Raw genomic sequence first — 20004 nt, forward strand, 5'->3', positions numbered from 1 at the left:
AGAGCTTTATGTGGGATTAGGTATATACCTAGTCTAGTGTATGACGTGCCCAAGATTGCACTTCCACATATTCAGTTCTTTCTTTTCTACTTCTAGTTTGTATGCTAATGCTTGTAATAGAAAAGCTAAGAGACAATGTTTTTGGTATTGTTGTTTTTCAAGTTATAAAATATCTAGGGTTGTAACTTCCACCTAGATGGTTACCTAACATATTGAGAGCTTTAGGGCGTGCTTGGTTGATCGGTATACAATATAGCAATCACACGCGATTACTCACTCTATACTTCTCGGTAGTTTGAGTGATTTTGCCCAATTTAGCTTTCTCAAGTCCAAATGGGTATTTCACGAAACAAGTGATAGATGCTCAAATCGGGTCTTACTATCTCTAGATTCGACCCTTTAATTGGGGCTATCAATTTCTTGAGTTCACCCCAATTTCTTGTTAGTCAACTTTTCCTAGACTTACTCTCTTTCTCAAGTAGAGGCTAAGTCAATTAGGCATGAATCAATGTTTGCAACCACCAATTCTTAAATTCGAGCAAGAACTAGGCTAAATATCATATACCCAATCATAAATAAGCCCTAAATCAATCACCCATTAAGTACCCATACTAGGGTTGGGTCAACCCTAGCTAAGGGTTTAGCTACTCATGGAAAATGCAGAAATTAAAGAAGAAACTAAGATAAAATCCATAAAAGATGATTAAGGGAAGAAAATCTAATGTTAAAATGTTAACTATTACAAAGTTACCCAATACAGTAAAGAAAAACGACGCTCGATTCTCAGGTGCACAAAACTTGACCAAAAAATGACAAAAAGATCAATTTATATCCACCTAAATTGCCGGACAAAATTTCCCCTGCGTATGTTGTGCGGTAAAATAATTCTTTATGTGGTCCGCACTTTGAAACTTGGCTTGACGGGTTGGACTTCTGCGGCTGCACAATTCTGGGTTGCGGCCGCTCTTCTTCAACTTCTGCAGACCGCATATTTCTGAGTGCAGTCGTACTCTTGATTCTGCGGCCACACAATAATGATGTGTTCCGCACTTCTTGACCTTGGGCTTTGGCATGGGGGACTTCTGCGGACCGCACATTATTTAATACGGCCACGCTCTTGATTCTGCGGCCGCACAATAACGACGTGGTCCACACTTATTCATGACCCTAAAATCCCATCTCTCTGAACCTCATTTTTTGCGACCACACAATAATTGTGTGATCCGCACTTTGCAAAGAAATTCTATCAAAGGCTTTGTTCATGTTCTGCGGCCGCACTCAATATTGTGCGGTCCGCATTTTTCCCTTTTAGCCTTGTTTTGGTCCTTGTCCAAAATTACTCCTTCTTGAGTTGATTTTCTTCTCTTTGGCTCATATTCCAACACTCCTGCAAGAAAGCACATTTCATTAGTTTTCAGGAATAACTTTAAGCAATTTTGAGCTAAAACGAAAGTAAAAGAGATCAAATAAGTAGTCAAAATCCTTACTTATCACTATCTAACTGTGAAATAATGAATCAAGAATCGGAATATGACGAAGATGAGGCTTTTAGGGAAATAAATTGAGAACTGGAACAATTTGAGAATAAGCCTAAGTCAAACTTAAATAAAACCAAGCCAGTTAATTTGGGCAGTCTAGAAGAGGTCCGGGAAACCATGATAAGCATTTACATCGATGAAAGAACTAGAGATGCATTGATCCAACTTTTGTTTGAATTAAAAGACGTGTTTTCATGGTCCTATGATGATATGCCAAGACTGAGTTTTGATTTGGTGGTACATAAATTGCCAACTTATCCCGGTTATCCACCCGTCTAACAAAAGCAAAGAAAGTTTAAAACAGACATTAGTGATAAGATCAAAGAAGAGGTCACCAAACAATTAAAAACTGGTGTGATTCGGGTGGTCCGATACACCACATGGTTGGCTAATGTGGTCTCAGTGCCGAAGAAAGATGGGAAAATCCAAGTGTGTGTTAACTATCGGGATTTGAACAAGGCAAGCCCCAAGGACAATTTTCCATTGCCAAATATTCATATCCTTGTTGACAACTGTGCAAAACATGAGATACAGTCTTTCATGGATTGTTATGTTGGGTACCACCAGGCTCTGATGGATGAAGACGATACAAAAAAGACGACTTTCACCATGTCGTATGGAACTTACTATTACAGGGTCATGCCATTTGTCCTAAAGAATGTCGGGGTAACCTACATGAAAGCCATGACTTCCATCTTCCATGACATGATGCACCAGGAAATTAAGGTGTATGTGGATGATGTGATCATTAAATCTAGAACGCAGGAAGACCATGTATGGGATTTGAGAAAATTCTTTGGACGTTTGTGCAAGTATGATTTAAAATTAAACCCAGCTAAATATGCATTCGGAGTTCTATCAGGAAAGCTTCTGTGGTTTATAGTCAGCCGGAGGGGTATTGAGTTAGATCCAACAAAGATAAAGTCTATTCAGGATTTGCCACCTCCGAGAACCAAGAAAGAGGTCATGAGTCTGCTAGGAAGATTGAATTACATCATCAGCTTCATTTCTCAGCTTACTACCATTTGTGAGCCCATAATTAAGTTACTGAAGAAAGATGTCGGGATCAAATGGACAGATGAATGTCAAGAACCTTTTGATAAAATCGAAAAATATCTGTCAAATCTGCCAGTGTTGGTTCCGCCCGAGCCAAGAAGACCTTTGTTCTTGTACCTGACAGACTTGGAAAATTCTTTTGTTTGTGTCCTGGGGCAACACGATGTGACCGGGAAGAGAGAGCAAGACATATACTACCTGAGCAAGAAGTTCACCAGTTATGAAGCCAAGTACGCATTGTTGGAAAGAACTTGTTGCCCCCTAACTTGGGTTGCCCAGAAGCTCAGGCTTTATCTGTTGGCCTACACCACATATCTTATAACCATAATGGATCCTCTGAAGTACATATTCCAAAAACCAATGCCCATGGGAAAGTTAGGAAATTGCCCTGATACGGCAGCACTAGCTACTTTAGCTTCGAGATAGGCATGGTTATTGTAATGCAATTGAAATAGAACCAGATGTTCACCCATGGTATCATGATATCAAAAGGTTTTTGAAAACAAAGGAATATCTTGAGCAGGTCAGTGGAGATCAAAAGAGAACTATGAGAAGGCTTGCCAGCAGTTTCTTTTTTAGCAGAGAAGTCTTGTACAAAAGAACTCCAGATTTGAATATTTTGAGGTGCGTAGATGCCCAAGAAGCTGATAAAATCATGAACGAAGTGCATTCGGGAGTATGTGGGCCTTACATGAACGGATATGTCCTTGCAAAGAAAATCCTTCGGGCAGGTTATTATTGGATTGCTTCAGTTTTGTCCAGAAGTTCCATTAGTGACCTGATTCATGCACCGCCTTTAGAGTTACATCCTATGCTAGCACCTTGGCCGTTCGTTGCCTGGGGTATGGATGTTATTGGGCCAATTGAGCCGAAAGCTTCAAATTGGCACAGATTCATTCTGGTTGCCATTGATTATTTCACAAAGTGGGCCGAAGCAGTCACTTTCAAAGCCATTACCAAGAAAGCAGCGGTAGACTTTGTGCATTCCAACATTATTTGTCGTTTTGGTATTCCTAAAACTATCATTACAAACAATGCTACAAATCTGAACAGCCACTTGATGAGAGAGGTATGCGAACAGTTTAAAATTATGCATCGTAACTCTACCCCTTATCGTCCCAAAGCTAATGGCGCTGTCAAAACTAGGAACAAGAATATCAAGAAGATCCTCAGGAAAATGATTCAAAGTTCTAGACAATGGCATGAAAAGTTGCCTTTTGCACTACTGGGATATCGCACAACCGCGCGCACATCAGTTGGGGCCACACCTTATTTATTGGTTTATGGCACTGAAGCCGTAATACCTGCAGAAGTTGAGATTCCCTCTCTTTCGATTATTGTTGAAATCGAGATCGAAGACGAAGAATGGGTCAAAACCCATTTGGATAAGTTGACCATGACTGATGAAAAGCGGATGATCGTAGTTTGCCACAGGCAGTTGTACCAACAAAAAATGGCCTGTGCCTATAACAAGAAAGTGCGGCCTAGAAAATTTGAAGCAGCGCAACTCGTTCCGAGATGTATTTTCCCGCATCATGAAGAAGCAAAAGAAAATTTTTCTCCAAATTGAAAAGGTCCTTACACTATAAGAAGAGTGTTGCCAAAAGGAGCGTTGTACAGGGGAGACATTAAAGGAAATGACCCCGAAGTAGTTGTCAATGCCGATGGATCAAAAGGTATTATGTTTGACCCTTGTATGCAGCTTTAATGCTCTTTGATTGGGATGATGAAGGCTTTCATTCCCGATACCAAAACACTACCAACCCTTGCAAATCCGTCGAGTCGGTTGCCCCTTTTCTTTGATTACCCTCTTAGGAACCTGGAAGTTATTATAAATAAAAAAATGAATGAAAAAAAAATATATGAAAGAAAAACAAAAGAAATCAAAAACAAAATTTCTTGAACTACGTTCGACTTGATTCCAAAAGGATACATAGGCAGCCTCTCTCTAGGGTTCAGTCACACCAAAATATAAATCCACATTTTCCCAAAGTTGAAACTGGGGCAGAATCTACAATGATTCGGTGATGGTTTTGCCCAAAAGGTTCTAAAGTTGTAATTCAATCCAAATTCTTTTAACCCAAATCCTTTTCAAGTCCTTCCGATCTATCGGAAAAGATGTTCAAATGGGAGGATACATTTACTTGGATCTGATACAACAAAATGAGAGAAACAAAATGAGAGAGTCTCATCCGTAAAAACCTTCATGGGCACCGTAAGGCGATGGTAAGCAGAGAAATTGAAAATGAGAGAGTCTTGTTGGTGAAAACTCGCAAAGATCACTATAAGGCGAAGGTGAGAAGAGAAATGAGAGAGGTCAGCTGGTGAAAACCGCAAAGGGCGCCACTAATCGAAAAGAAGATCCTCACAAGCATCGGCATCGACAGAGTTCTGGCAAGGTTTCTCGATTTTGAGGCATAAGTTGTGATGAATTTCTGAGAGTTGGATAGTTTACACAGATCAGGCATCCAATCCAAGAGGCATGTCATGTTCATCGAAGTCTGCATGTACTCCAGATAAGTCCTTTTTTCTTTTCCCTGAAAGGGATACCTCTCATCTAAATTCATTTTTCCATTCCATTGTTTGTTTTTATTTGAATCCCTTTTGGTCTAACTATATTCCGAAACTAAGACAAAGAAGGGATGAAAAGACTGATTTACAGGATTATCGCTTGATACAAACTAATATGCAAAAAAGGTATCCATCCTCGGCAGGAGCATCAAGTCGACTCCTAACTGGCCATGGTTGTTGATGCTTTACAATTAAAACTCTTGGAAGGAGGAAATCAAATTAAAGTGCCTATAAGGGCGAAATGAAGTTGAAAAGGTTGAGTCCCACATGACTAACCGTCTTGGCAAGGTGTGAAAAGCCAAGGATTCCCCAATGCTTTGAAGTTAAAAATTGGAAGTCAGAAGTTAAAGGCCTATGAAGGAAAAATAAAGTTGAAAAATGTTAAGTCCCACGTGACTAACCATCATGGTGAAATTTAGGAAAAACCCAAAGGTTCTCCGGGTCTAGAAATGCAATCGGTATCCAGGAAGCACCAGTTGTAGTTGAAATTGTCATTAAAGAAGCCGACCAAGATCAAGTGACTGAAACACTCAAGGCCGCAAAACCAACCACCTTTTCCAAACTGACAATCGTTCTTTGTTTGAACCATAGGAAATAGGTGCAATTCAAAGTAACCTTTCAAGAAGCAGGTGCAACCAAAAGGAAACCGCGCGGAGACTAAAATAGCTCTGCAGCAACAATAACAACCACCCCAAAAAAGGGAAGTCTTCTCCAAGTTCTTTCCCACATTTCACTCATTCTCTAAAAAAAAATCCCAAATCATGGTAGTATAGGGTTTCCATCCCTAGCTGCGTTTTCCAATATAGGGTCTTTATTCCCTAGTTGATGATTTTATTTTAGACATAGGGTCTCCACTCCCTAGTTGCTTTTTCAACATAGGGTATCCACTCCCTAGTTGATGTTTATTTTAGACATAGGGTCTCCACTCCCTAGTTGATGTTTATTTTAGACATAGGAGTCACACCTCCTTTTTCCTACACCCTGGAAAGGTATAAGGGGGTTTTTCCAATTAAAGGACAATCGAAACGGGATTATTTATTTATTAAAAATTCAGAGTCGCCACTTGGGATAATTGTGGTGTCCCAAGTCACCGGTTCAAATCCCGAATCGAGGAAAGATTGACTCTGTATTACAGTCCGCGAACCAGAAATCCGGGTAAGAAATTTTGTTAACCCGGGAGAAGGTGTTAGGCATTCCCGAGTTCCGTGGTTCTAGCATGGTTGCTCAACAGTTATTATTGGCCTATTATCTGATTTTAATACATGTTTTAGCCTATGGTTCAATTTTAACTTTAAAACCGCTTTTATTTAATTATTTTTAAAGAAAAATTGCAACGTTATTTAAAATATGTCTTGAACCACGGCACATAAATGCACCCGCGGCCCGCAGCACATTCTATATAACATTGTTGATATTTGAATTTGGGTCACATAAATGCGCAACCAAGTTTAAGAAGGTAAATTATTAAATAACGCGCCTAAAGCAACTACACGTTTGCAACTTTGCAAGGGCCATGGAAAATTCGCTAAATGGCGGGCCTTGATTTCTAAGAATAAACAAGATTAATTAAATGAGGGTCGTGCAATTGTCATTTTGTTTGGCACAGCACCCCTCGACTTATTCTAACCAAAAGGTTTCTAAGCTAACTCGTGAGGGCCATAACTATATTAGCTAAGTATGGCACACATCAATTAATTGTCTAAAATTCCTTATTTGAAACCAAGAAGGCCATAGACTATTTCTATAAATATGGCACACCCCAAAGCTAATTTAGTTCTAATGTTCATGTTAGCTAAACAGGAAACTTTGTGTGAAAGAAAATAAATAGAAGGAGACAGATACGTTTGTTAATTGGCTCGTGCCCTTACAACCATGCGGAAGAAATCTGAAGCAAGCAGGCCCAATGCCATGAAGGCCTGCAAATCGATTTTAGGTAGTCTCTTGACCCCAGGCCCAAAGACTGGCCCGAATCGTACAATTAAAGTCTGAAGAAGAGAAAGGACTCGAGCTCGAGTCCTCAGGCACGAAGGGCATACCAAATCAAGAATACAATCCCAACAAGGCTATATGGAGCATAACACTAAGTCCACATTTTTGACTTCTGCATTCTAACCATTCAAACTCAGATAAGCTAATTGAATATTCTGAAATTCAGGTACCAAGCTTAAGTTAAAAATACTCACATACCCCTTCAAAAGTAAATTGATGCATGCTTTTGCCCCTCTCAAAACAAACATAGACCATTTCTCCTTTTCCCCAACATGATGTTTAAACAAACTAAATTCAGATACCTAGTAGCATTATTTGAGTACAATCAACACATTATGATAGCAAAAGAAAGAAAAACCACGACCTACTGATGACTCAACCTCATATATTGTTCAGCAAGCCTCTTTAACAATCAAATCAAAACTAAAGTGAAGACTCAAAGATCTGAGCCATCATCTAGCTATAAAATTAATAGAACATTACATCATAGATTGGGTTATGAATCAAATGAACCCTTTGAGAGAAGTATTCAACAACCGAGATAGTATGCTTTAATAGTAAATCAGAACAGTAAGGATTGAGGTAGGGAGGAAAACAAAATAATACAAGAATAACTAAGAACAGGCAATCTTAAAGTCATGCTTCAAATTACTATTCTTCATTTCATCTTTTCATTTGAACTTCACATAGATGGGATTCAAAAATATGTACCTGGTTACAACAGCAAAACAAACAAAGATGAGTTGGGAGCTAACAAAAGCAGCAGCAGTAGTGAGCTCAAATAAAGAGGAAAATCACAGCAGGATAAGCTTGCAAATCAGCTATGGAATAGTGATGAAATCAGCAACTCAAACCAATTTTTGAAACCCCAAGTTCAAGGCATTTTCTAATCAAGTGCAAGAAACTTGAAATTTTTTCAGAAACTTTAAAACTAGCAAAGAGCATCAGGACAAACTGAAACCAAATGGAATTTGAGTGGTTTTCAACAAAGAAAAATCAAGGTTTTCAATGTTATTTCACAGCTTTTACTCAAATCTCAGTCGTTCCAACTTTTAGGATTTTTAGAGTATTTTCTTCTGCCCCTTTAATGAATGTAAAGATAGCTTATATAGGCATGCCTAAGGCAGCCCTAGTACAGCTAGCCAATTCCTTATTTACCCCTCCTTCCTTAGTTATTTTTTACCCTTTTAACCCTTTTCAAAAATATCTAAAACTTTCAGCTCTTATCATATTCTTTGGAATCTTCTATCCTAACAGAATTTGATTCCCTTATCCTTTAAATCCCTATATGGACCCCGGACACCAATGTATTTACTTTTCAATTACTTACCTAAGTCAAGTTAACCCACGACCCCAAATGAACGAGTCTCTTAACTGGGTCAATGATTGACCACAATTAATACCAGAACATAAACCATCACGAATGATCAAGCAAAGAAGATCAAATTCAGAAAAACAATAATTCCAAACTTTGCGATTAAACCTAACTTTAATTGCCAACTAAATGAACTTCATTATTAAAGAAAATAAGACAAAAATGAAGCAAGTAAAAAAACAAGAAACAGAAATACTCAACTAGCAGAGTCGTGGGACAAAAGAGTGGGCAATACCAATTTAACGCCAGGATATCTTGACACAGCGAAGCGAATCGATGAACGATGATGACGAAGCTGGGTCGCTCAATGTTGATTTGGCCGAAATCTGGTGAGCTTCGAAATGAGCCAAAAATGACACTAATCGATTGTTCTTACTGAGAACAATCGACTGGCATAAATTTTGGATCAGATCGAGCCTTGAAACCATTAGAAATCAGAAGGAGGAACGGATTAGGGTTTTGTTTCTTTTTTTGGAATTTCAGATTTGGAATTGAAGCAAATGGGTGAGGGTTTTTGGGGAAATTGGTGATAGATATGGGATGAGGAGAGTGTGGTGGTTGCTTGGTTTGAATTTAGGTAGGGTTGGGGTAGCGCCGCCGGCAAATAAGCTGAGAGGTTTGGGGGCGAGTAGGTTATGTCTCTAGAGTTTTGAGTTTGAGGGAGATGAGAGACGATGAGGGGGGGATTTACCGGGTTCGGATAGTTTAATAGTCTAGGGGAGGCAGTTCTCGACCATCCAATCAAAGAACATCGACGGCCCTGATCAAACTAACTAAAACGGGGTCGTTTTGGGTTGCTGAGGGGGACCAGGTGGGGAACGGGTTTGGGCCTCAGGTAAGTGGGTACTTGGCGGGTATTTGGGGCCAAAGGATTTGAGCTGAGGGGATTTAAGATTAAAAGGCCCAAAATTGACTTCTCATTCTTTTGCTTTCTTTTTCTTTTCCTTTTACTTTTTTTAATTTCTTTTAAAATAAAACTAAAAATAAATCCTAAATTAATTCCTAAATCAAATTATCTTATAAAATTAATTACTACAAATAATGCTTTCTATAATTAATTAAAACCAAATTGAAGGAAAAACTACCAAAATTCACAATTAAAATTAAAAGTGCAAAATAAACTATTTTTTCTATGATTTTTCCATTTTCATAAAAGAAACAACTAATTTGTTAATTAATCCTAAAATGTGAAATTAAATCCTAAATGTAACATATTTTTTGTATTTTTCATTAATTAAACAAAATAAACATGCACAGACAATATGCAAACAATAACAGAAAATGCCACAAAAATCCACAAAATTGCAAACAATGGAGAAAATTATTTTTCTTGAATTTATGAGAGTAATTCATATAGGGCAAAAATCACGTGCTCACAGCTGCCCCTCTTTGCTCGGAAACACAAAGAGTTTTCGTGCAAAGATAAAGTTAGCGGATACGAGTGATCTTTGCCCGTTTGAATACTCCGTGGGAAGCATTTTTGAAAGATTTGACCGCACCCTGCTTCTGAGGTTGCCTACATATCCTTGGCTATAAAGGAATCAGGTCAGTGTAGTTCGGGAAGTTTTGGTAGTTGGGACTACCATGAAGCTGTGATTTCACTGTTGTTGTTGCTGCTGCTTACTGAACCCCTTATTACACCATGACAAAATAAAAGAAGCTAGACTAAACTATGATATATGAATTACAAAAGCCATATCTATATCTTCAAACTTGATCTTGTGATTCTTGTTGCTTTGTATACTTGTATTCTCCCGGTGAAGTCCCTTTGTTGCCGACTTGAATTGTAATCTGAGGTGCTTTTCCTTTTCTTCAGGTGGATGCCTGATTGCCAAAAACTTGAATCGCATACTCGTGCTCTCCAGGTGGGCGCCTGACTACTAAATTTGAACTGTATTCCCGTGCTCTCCAGGTGGGCGCCTGATTGTTGAACTTGAACTGTATTCCCATGCTCTCTAGGTGGGCTCCTGATTGCTGAACATGAACTGTATTCCCCTGCTCTCCAGGTGGGCACCTGATTGCTGAACTTGAATTGTATTCCCGTGCTCTCCAGGTGGGCGCCTGATTGCTAAACTTGAACTGCTTCTCCTTGTTCTCTAGGTGGGTGCCTGATTTCAACAAAATAGACAAAACAAAAAAAAATTGTTTCAGTTTGGTAGCTGGGCACATATGTGAGTGTTAACTGAATAATGTTACCAAATATCAATAAGAATTTTAAAGCTAGGTCTCATTATCCAGGGGGACCTGACAACTCTTAATTAAATGAAAATTTTAAATCCAAGTTATATCCTCTAAAAGTGTGACTTCCGCTGAATCTTGTTGTCTAAGAGGGTCTTAAACTACACCCCATTATCCAGGAGGGTCCTGAAAATCAAAAATCAAGTCTTATCTTAAGAGTGACAACTTTTCCGGCTAAATATACTACCCTACAACAGAACTTACGCTAATTCTTGTTATCTAATGAAAATTTTAAAGCTAAGTCCCATTATTCAGGAGGGTCCTGAAAACTCCTAATTAAATCTCATCTCAAACATGCAAACTTTGAAACCAACTTATATTCCTTTGTGGTACATTTATGATAGATTTTGCTACTCATTGATTGTTTTGAATTTTAAACTAGGTCCCATTTTCCAGGAGGATCCTGAGAACTTCAAATTAAATCCCATTATCCAGGCGGGTCCTGAGAGTTTACGGTCAAACCTGTCTGGTGCTTGCCTTTCCTTATGAAGGGTTTATCCGAAACAATGAAACTTTCTGCCCCTGTTTCAATCAAAGAAAAATTTTGTCAGTTTAAAATGTGGTGGTTAGTTGATGGCATTCTTGAAGAAGATCTCTCCGTTGTGTGCTTTGTTTTGACTGGTTTCCCCGAACTGACCCTGAACCGCTTGGCTTTCTTACTGACTTTCAACCCACATGATCTCGGATGACTCGAGTGTTCTATACCTGAACTGTTGTTTTACACCTCTGACCCCTTTAACTGAACATCTGCATATCCCATGAAATTACTAAATCATTCCACCGACGGAACTTTCGCTGGCACTTTATATCCCACTTTACATCATGCTATCTTTGGTATGTTCTGGCCACACTGTGCTTTGCAATTTTTGAAGTTGGTAGTGAGCTTTGAAATCCTTTCTTATTTGCTTGACCAAGACTGACATTGAAACATCTTAGAGAAATGAAACCCAAAAGAATTGAAATGCGATGACCCTGAGAGTTAAGGATAAAGAAAATCCAAAACTGGATGACTTGCTAAAAAGGAAAAAGGAAAGGGACATATCTGAGTGGAACAGCTGGTACCAATGATCATGACATGCATTTCGGATTAATCGGCCCAATCTGTCCAACAAATCAACTTTCAGTTGCCATAGTTTGTTGCCCCGGAGTTTCCATAACCTGACTTCTTCGTCAAAACCTTGACCTCGTTCGGCCTGCGGTGCCCTGAAGAGTTTTCACCAACAAGCCTCTCTCATTTGTTCATCTCTCAACTCCCGTCGCCTTATGGTGCCCCTGAGGGTTTTCACCAATAAGACTCTCTCATTTTCAACATTTTTCTGCTTCGACCAGAGTGTTGTCCCTGATATGAATTACCTCTCCTTGCTTAACTTGGCATTTCTCGAAGGCTGATCGGAAGGTCTTTTTTTGGACAGTAATGTGGGCTTTTGGATAGAGTTAGAAAGAAACCCTCAAAATAATTCAAATGGGTTCAAAATTAAAACTTTTGGAATCAGATTTCTTGCAACAACCACAACTTCTGCCCCAGTTTCTTGCTTGGGGACTTTTGGATTTTTATTTTGGTGGGACCGAACCGTGAGGCTGCCTACGTATCCTTTAAAGGAATCAGGTCGAACGTAGTTCATGTCATAGAAACTGCTTTGCTGTTGTGATTTTCTCTTTTTTCTTTCTCTTTTTGCTTTCTTTTTCTCTTCTTATTGTTTTGTTATCTTCTTTTCTTCTTGTTTTTCTCTTTTTTTTCTTTTTTTTTCTTTTTTTCTTTTCTTCTTTTTCTTTCTCTTTTCATTCTTTTCTTTTCTCTCTTTTCCTTTATTTATCTTTCACGCTTGCGTTTCTGATCTTTGCTACTGATTCCAAAAGAGGGGTATGAAAGGAAATAAACAAGGCTCAAAGGGATAACAAAGGATAAAGTGTTTAGATAGCAGAACAAAATGCCTTCGTCATTCTAATCATAAAAACATGCCAAGTACAAACAAATACAATTTAACCAAAGGAAATCATACATAATATCTCTTGACTGCATCTGAATTGATAGCCATTTCTACACACTTGCCTTCTATATCTGTTAAATAAAGAGCACCATTGGACAACACTCTCATTACGATGAACGGTCCTTGCCAATTTGGGGAGAACTTGCCTTTTGCCTCAGCCTGATATGGAAAGATACATTTCAACACTTGCTGACCCACTTCAAACTTCCGTGGACGCACCTTCTTGTTATATGCTCTTGCCATCCTCTGTTGATATAACTGACCATGACACACCGCTGCCAATCTTTTCTCATCGATCAAACTCAATTGTTCCAGACGGGTTTTGACCCATTCATTATCGTCAATTCCAGCCTCAGCGACAATCCGAAGGGACGGGATTTCAAATTCCGCGGGTATTACTGCTTTAGTGTCATACACCAGTGAATAAGGCGTCGCCCCTACTGAAGTACGAATAGTAGTGCGATAATACAGCAATGCAAAAGGCAACATTTCATGCCACTGTCTAGAACCCTCCATCATTTTCCGAAGTATCTTCTTTATATTCTTGTTGGCTGCCTCGACTGCTCCATTCGCCTTGGGGCGATATGGGGTGGAATTACGATGCGTAATCTTAAACTGTTGACATACCTCTTTTATCAAATGACTTTTGAGATTAGCACCATTATTTGTGATGATTACCTTCGGGATCCCGAACCGATAAATGATATTTGAATGCACAAAATCGACCACTGCTTTCTTGGTCACGGACTTGAAAGTTTTAGCTTCAACCCATTTGGTGAAATAATCAATGGCCACCAGAATGAACATGTGCCCATTGGATGCTACTGGTTCAATTGGTCCAATGACATCTATACCCCAAGCAACAAAAGGCCATGGTGTGAACATTGTATGTAATTCAGTTGGCTGAGAATGGATCAAGTCTCCATGTATTTGGCATTGATGACACTTGCACACAAAACTGATACAATCCTGCTCCATAGTGAGTCAATAATAACCTACTCGGAGAATCTTTTTTGCCAGAATGTACCCACTCATATGCGGCCCACATACTCCAGAATGTACTTCGGTCATGATAGCCGTGGCCCGTCTAGCATCTATGCATCTTAACAATCCCGAATCTGGGGTTCTTTTGTACAACACTCCTCCACCGAAGAAAAATCCACTTGTCAAACGATGAATTGTTCTCTTTTGATCACCTGTGGCTTGTACTGGATACACCCTCATCTTGATATATTCCTTGATATCATGAAACCAAGGCTCACCATCAAGTTCTTCTTCCACCATATTATAGTAAGCATGCTGATCATGGACCTAAATATGCAAAGGGTCAACATAAGCCTTATCTGGGTGATGTAACATTGATGCCAGAGTAGCCAAAGTATCGGCAACCTCATTATGGATCCTTGGAATATGCCTGAACTCTACTGATCGAAACCGCTGACAAAGATCATGCAAACATTGCTAGTACGGTATGAGTTTTAAATCCCGTGTTTCCCATTCCCCTTGGATTTGGTGCACCAGAAGGTCCGAGTCTCCCAAGACCAAGCCTTCATGGACACCCATGTCTGTAGCCAACCTCAAACCCAAAATACACGCCTCGTACTCAGCCATGTTGTTAGTGCAATAGAAATAAAGTTGATCCGTAACAGGATAGTGATGTCATGTTTCAGAAATAAGTACAACCCCTATCCCGACGCCTTCTATGTTAGCAGCTCCATCAAAGAAAAGTTTTCAACTTGGCTCTCCAACTGGTTCCAACTCATCAATGTGCATCACCTCTTCATCAGGGAAGTAAGTCCTCAACGGCTCATAATCTTCATCCACCGGATTCTCGGCCAAATGGTCGGCCAATGCCTGGGCTTTCATTGCAGTCCAGGTCACATAGACGATGTCAAATTATATGAGCAAAATTTGCCACTTTGCGAGCCTTACTTTGGGTATAGGCTTCTGAAAGATATACTTTAATGGATCCAAACGAGAGATGAGGTAAGTAGTGTAAGATGACAAATAGTGCTTCAACTTTTGTGCCACCCAAGTTAGGGTGCAAAATGTCCTTTCCAGATGAGTGTACTTAACCTCGTAAGATGTGAACTTCTTGCTGAGATAATAGATGGCCTGCTCCTTCCTGCTGGTGATGTCATGCTGACCCAGAACACAACCAAATGAATTGTCCAAAACCGTCAAATACAGAATCAAAGGTTTCCCTGGTTCTGGTGGGACCAACACAGGTGGGTTTGAAAAGTACCCCTTTATCTTATCAAATACTTCTTGACACTCGTCTGTCCACTTGACCGCAACATCCTTTTTCAACAGTTTGAAGATAGGCTCGTAAGTTGTCGTAAGCTAAGCAATAAACCTGCTGATGTAATTCAACCTCCCTAATAAACTCATCACCTCAGTTTTGTTCCTTGGGGTGGAAACTCTTGGATAGCTTTGATCTTTGACGGGTCCAATTCGATACCTCAACGGCTGACTATGAATCCTAACAATTTTTCAAATGGCACACCAAATGCACATTTTGTAGGATTGAGCTAGAGATTGTACCTGCGAAGCCTTTGGAAGAATTTTCTCAAATCTCTGACATGATCAGACTGCTTTCTAGACTTTATAATTACATCATCCACATAAACCTCGATCTCCTTGTGTATCATGTTGTGGAATATGGTTGTCATTGCCCTCATGTAAGTCGCCCCAGCATTTTTCAAACCGAAAGGCATGACCCTATAGCAGTATGTTCCCCATGGTGTGATGAATGTCGTCTTTTCTACATCTTCCTCATCCATTAAGATCTGATGATAGCCCGCATAGCAGTCCACAAAAGACCCAATCTTATGTTTGGCGCAATTGTCAATCAGAATGTAGATATTTGGCAGTGGAAAGTTGTCCTTGTGACTCGCCTTGTTGAGATCACGGTAATCAACACACACCCTGGTATTTCCATCCTTCTTTGGCACAGGTACTACATTGGCTAACCAAGTGGGATATCGAGTGACCCGAATGACTTTTGCATCGAACTGCTTGGTGACCTCTTCTTTGATCTTCACACTCATATCAGTTTTAAATTTCCTCAGCTTCTGCTTGATAGGAGGTAATGCCGTGTCAGTGGGCAATTTGTGAACCACCAAGTCAGTGCTTAAACCCAGCATGTCATCATATGACCATGCAAAGACGATTTTGTACTCAAGTAACGCTTTAATTATCTCCTTCCTAAGTTGAGGTTCAAGATGGACACTTATTTTAGTTTCTCTGATATTATATGGGTCCCCTAAATTGATTGCTTCTGTATCACTCAGGTTAGGCTTGGGTTTTTCTTCAAAATGGCTTAATTCTTTACTAATCTCTCCAAAGGCCTCATCCTCCTCATATTTCGATTCATCATCACACTCTATTTCTTGAATTACTATTTTAGAATTAGATTGGCTTTTAAGACTGGGTCGGAGATTCCTCATGCATGTCATGTCATTGAAACCAGCATAAAAGAACTGTACAAGGAAGAAAAGAAAAACAAAAATAAAACTATCAGGAAGGAAGAAAAGGAGAAATTGCAATTCATTGAAATTAAAAGATAATAAGGTTTATACATCCAAACGGACGGAACATAGAATCTGAATTACAACCCTGGAATAATCCAGATAAACTGAAAGAAAATCAAAGCAAACTACCAAAACTCCTTCCTGGCGGGGAGAGGAGTAGCTTCCTAATTGTTAATCTTTGCACTAGGCCCAACAAATTGCACATCCGCCCTGCTAGAACCCTCTCCCGCTTTCACCATACTCACATCATCGAATAACTTCTCGAACCTTTCAATCAACTCTTTATCAGGACCAACCACAGAACTGGGAACTATTGTTACTGGGCGTTTCTTGGTGCCAGGCCTGACAAATGATCTGGAGAGCCGTGGGATGGGCTTTTGGAGGACTCAGGCCCTCTGTTTCAACTTTCTGGCTCTTTTCTCATCCGCGACTGTTGGCTTGAACCCCAAACCAAATGTATCCAAGTTTTTGGGGAGAGACACCGGTTGTACGATACCTTGCATAGATGCACCCAAACCCTTCCCGGTACAAAACCATTTTTCAGCATTTCAACGGCTACCATGACTGATGCAGCAGCTACCCTCGGAATTGGGACGTACTTCCCTTCTGGAATTTTCTCTACCGATACCGTGTCAAAAACCTAATAAACCCATGGCCCCTTGTCATCTTCAAATTCTATGAACGGAACAATGGCATCACTGGGAACACACAAATTATCTTCACCGTGCACAACAATTTCCTGTCTATCCCATTCAAACTTGACCATTTGATACAGAGTAGACGGGACTGCTTTGGTAGCATGAATCCTGGGTCGACCCAATAGCAGATAGTAAGAAATAGTCACATCGAGCACCTGAAATTCCATGGTAAATTCAACTGGCCCTATTGTAAGCTCAAGCACTATGTCCCCGACTAAATCTTTCCCTCCACCGTCGAATCCCCGAACGCAGATACTGTTCTTGTGAATTCTTTCATCATCTACCTTCAACTTGTTCAGAGTGGAGAGAGGGAAAATGTTCGCACTAGAACCATTGTCAACCAGTACCCGAGTAACCACGGAATCTTCGCATTTCACCATAAGATAGAGGGCTCTATTGTGCTCAGTACCCTCCACGGGCAACTCATCATCAGAAAAAGTGACTCTATTTACCTCAAATATCTTGTTAGCTATCTTTCCAAGTGGTTTATTGAGATTTTATCAAGAACGTGGGCCTCATTCAGGATCTTCATCAAAGCCTCGTGGTGCTCGTCTGAATGGACCAATAACGATAATAGTGAAATCTGAGCCGGTGTCTTCCTCAACTGCTCAACAATGGAATAGTCCTGCACTTTCATCTTTCTCAATAATTCCTCTGCTTCTTCCTCGGTCACAGCTTTCTTCACTAGCACCGGGTTATCTTTGGAGATCTTAGCTTTTCTCAACTCTTCGGGGGCAAAGTATCTCCCCGATCGAGTCAAATCATGGGTCTCACAAACTTCTTCTTTAACCTCTCTCCCCTTGTAAGTCACTATCACTCGTTCATAATTCCACGAGACCGCCTTGCTGTTGACTATCGGTAATTGAGCTACCGGCTTGATAATGACAGGATCTGTGTGGGCACCCTCCACAATTACAGCAGGCTTGTTCGCCACTCCTGGCACAACCACTTTTGCTCTTTCTTGTTTTACTGCCAGATCCCTTGGGGTCCTCTTCTTGACTACTGCAGATGGTTCACTGTTTTCCCCACTCAACCTGATCACTGATTTATCACTTGTTGGCATTTCAAATGGCCTGACTTCACTGGACCGAATCATCATGACGGTCTGTGAAGGCTTCTTAGGCTCCCCTCCCCTATGCACTATCTCGATAATATTTGTCTCATGATGGACCGGCAATGGATTCTGGTTGATATTGGGCGCCTCCGGAGCTTGGACCTCAATCCGATTAGTATCAATAAGCTCTTGAATAGCTGTTTTCAATTTCCAACATTTCTCGGTGTCGTGCCCCGGAGCACCAGAACAATATTCGCAATTCATAGAGTGATCAAGATTCCTTGGGGGAGGATTTGGCAGTTTTGGCTCGATCAGACTCAGCATACCCAATTGTCTCAACCTGTGGAACAAACTGGTATAGGATTCTCCCAATGGAGTGAATATTTTCTTCTTTTGCAACCTCTCATTCTTAAATGCTTGGTTGGGCCGGAAACCTAATCCATGAGGGTTTCGGTAGGCTCTTGGGGGTGGATAGGCATTTTGTAGAGCTGGGTAGGTATTCTGTGGGGTTGGAGCACGCCATCGCGTGTAGGCAGGAGGTTGAGTGTATGTTTGGGCATGGTGGACAGAAAAATGGGGGTCTGGTGGTAGGTAGTAGTATTGTGGTGGGCTATATGGGATATGAGGGTAGGTTTGGTGGTGGGGTCGAGGTTGGTTATAGTAATGTGATGGGCCTCTGAGTCCGAACCAATCTCCTGACTCGATCGTTGCGACATCCTCTTTCGTCTTCTTTCCAATTGCTCTCCCAGTTCCACTTTGAATAGCCTGGGTGGTTGCCCTGATCGCCGAATAGCTCATGGTTTTGTTTGTATTGAGCCCTTCTTCTACCATACCGCCCATTTTTACTACTTCATTGAAGGACTTGCCTATAGCCGATACCAGATGTCCGTAATAAGTAGGTTCTAAGGCCTGCAGAAAATATCCAACATTTCACTTTCTTTCATTGGAGGGTCAACCTTCGCTGCCTGCTCTCTCCAATGAAAACCATATTCTCTGAAACTTTCATTATGCTTTTTCTCAAGTTTCATCAAAGACATATGATCCCGAATAATCTCGAGATTGTACTGGAAGTGACAAGCAAATGCCTGGGCCAGATCATCTCATGTTTACCATCTTCTGCGATCTTGCCGAGTATACCATTCCAGTGCTGAACCACTTAGACTCTGACTGAAATACGCTATTAGTAGCTCGTCTTTCCCGCCAGCTCCCCTCATTTTGCTATAAAAACCTATCAAATGCGCCACTGGATCACCGTGCCCATCATACAAATCAAACTTGGGCATCTTAAGCCCTGCCGGCAATTGCACATCTGGAAACAGACATAGGTCTTTGTAGGCCACACTTACTTGACCTTCCACCCCCTCATGTCTCAAAACGATTGTTCCAGGCTTTTAACTTTCCTGAACAGCTCCTCCTGTTCGAGATTTTTAGATGGTTTTTTGGTTTCCGCAGGGAGGTCAAAATGAGGAGTGTAGGAATAGGTTTTTGGAACCTTGAAAGTGGGCTCCGGGGGTAATACTAGTTGTCGTGAGTCTGGAACAAAGGCTCACTAGAGGATCGGTGTAATGCAGCATGTGGGGGTGCCACAAAAATAGGAGTGACTGGTGCAGGAGGGTACGAGACTTGTTTGGGTGGTGGAGCTTGTGATGTATGGGAAGTGGTGTCGTGGCATTATTGGTAGAGGGGAAAGTCCGAAGATGAGTTCATAGTGGGAGGTTCCTAGGGCTGAGCCAATGGCGGGATAAAAGCAGGGTTAGCGGGGTAAACTGGCGGTGGGTGCCCTTTTGCCCATGCTTGGTACATTTCAGCCATCTGCTGCTTCAGCTTATACAACTCATCTTTCAGATTAACCTCCGATTCTTCCACCTCTTTTGACAGATCAACAATATTTGCCTCAAGTTCCTGGTTGGCCATGTTTAGCTTGTTTTTGGACCGGGTGTTGTAGGAGTGAGTTGCCAGAATGC

General features: G+C 40.6%; 1 protein-coding gene across 1 annotated transcript; it reads left to right on the plus strand.

The window, feature by feature from the left end:
- The first annotated feature begins 3141 nt into the window (after nucleotides 1-3141).
- Nucleotides 3142-4164, plus strand: LOC138878009 (uncharacterized). Its single transcript, XM_070157661.1, has one exon. The coding sequence runs from the start codon at nucleotides 3142-3144 to the stop codon at nucleotides 4162-4164; it is 1023 nt and encodes a 340-aa protein (XP_070013762.1).
- Nucleotides 4165-20004: the final 15840 nt, after the last annotated feature.

The sequence above is a fragment of the Nicotiana sylvestris genome, chromosome 9 (assembly GCF_000393655.2).
Source record: "Nicotiana sylvestris chromosome 9, ASM39365v2, whole genome shotgun sequence".
NCBI classification, from domain to species: Eukaryota; Viridiplantae; Streptophyta; class Magnoliopsida; order Solanales; family Solanaceae; genus Nicotiana; species Nicotiana sylvestris.

Coding starts and splice junctions, on each gene's coding strand:
- LOC138878009 (XM_070157661.1), top strand. CDS start 3,142: ATGAGAAGGCTTGCCAGCAGTTTCTTTTTTAGCAGAGAAGTCTTGTAC.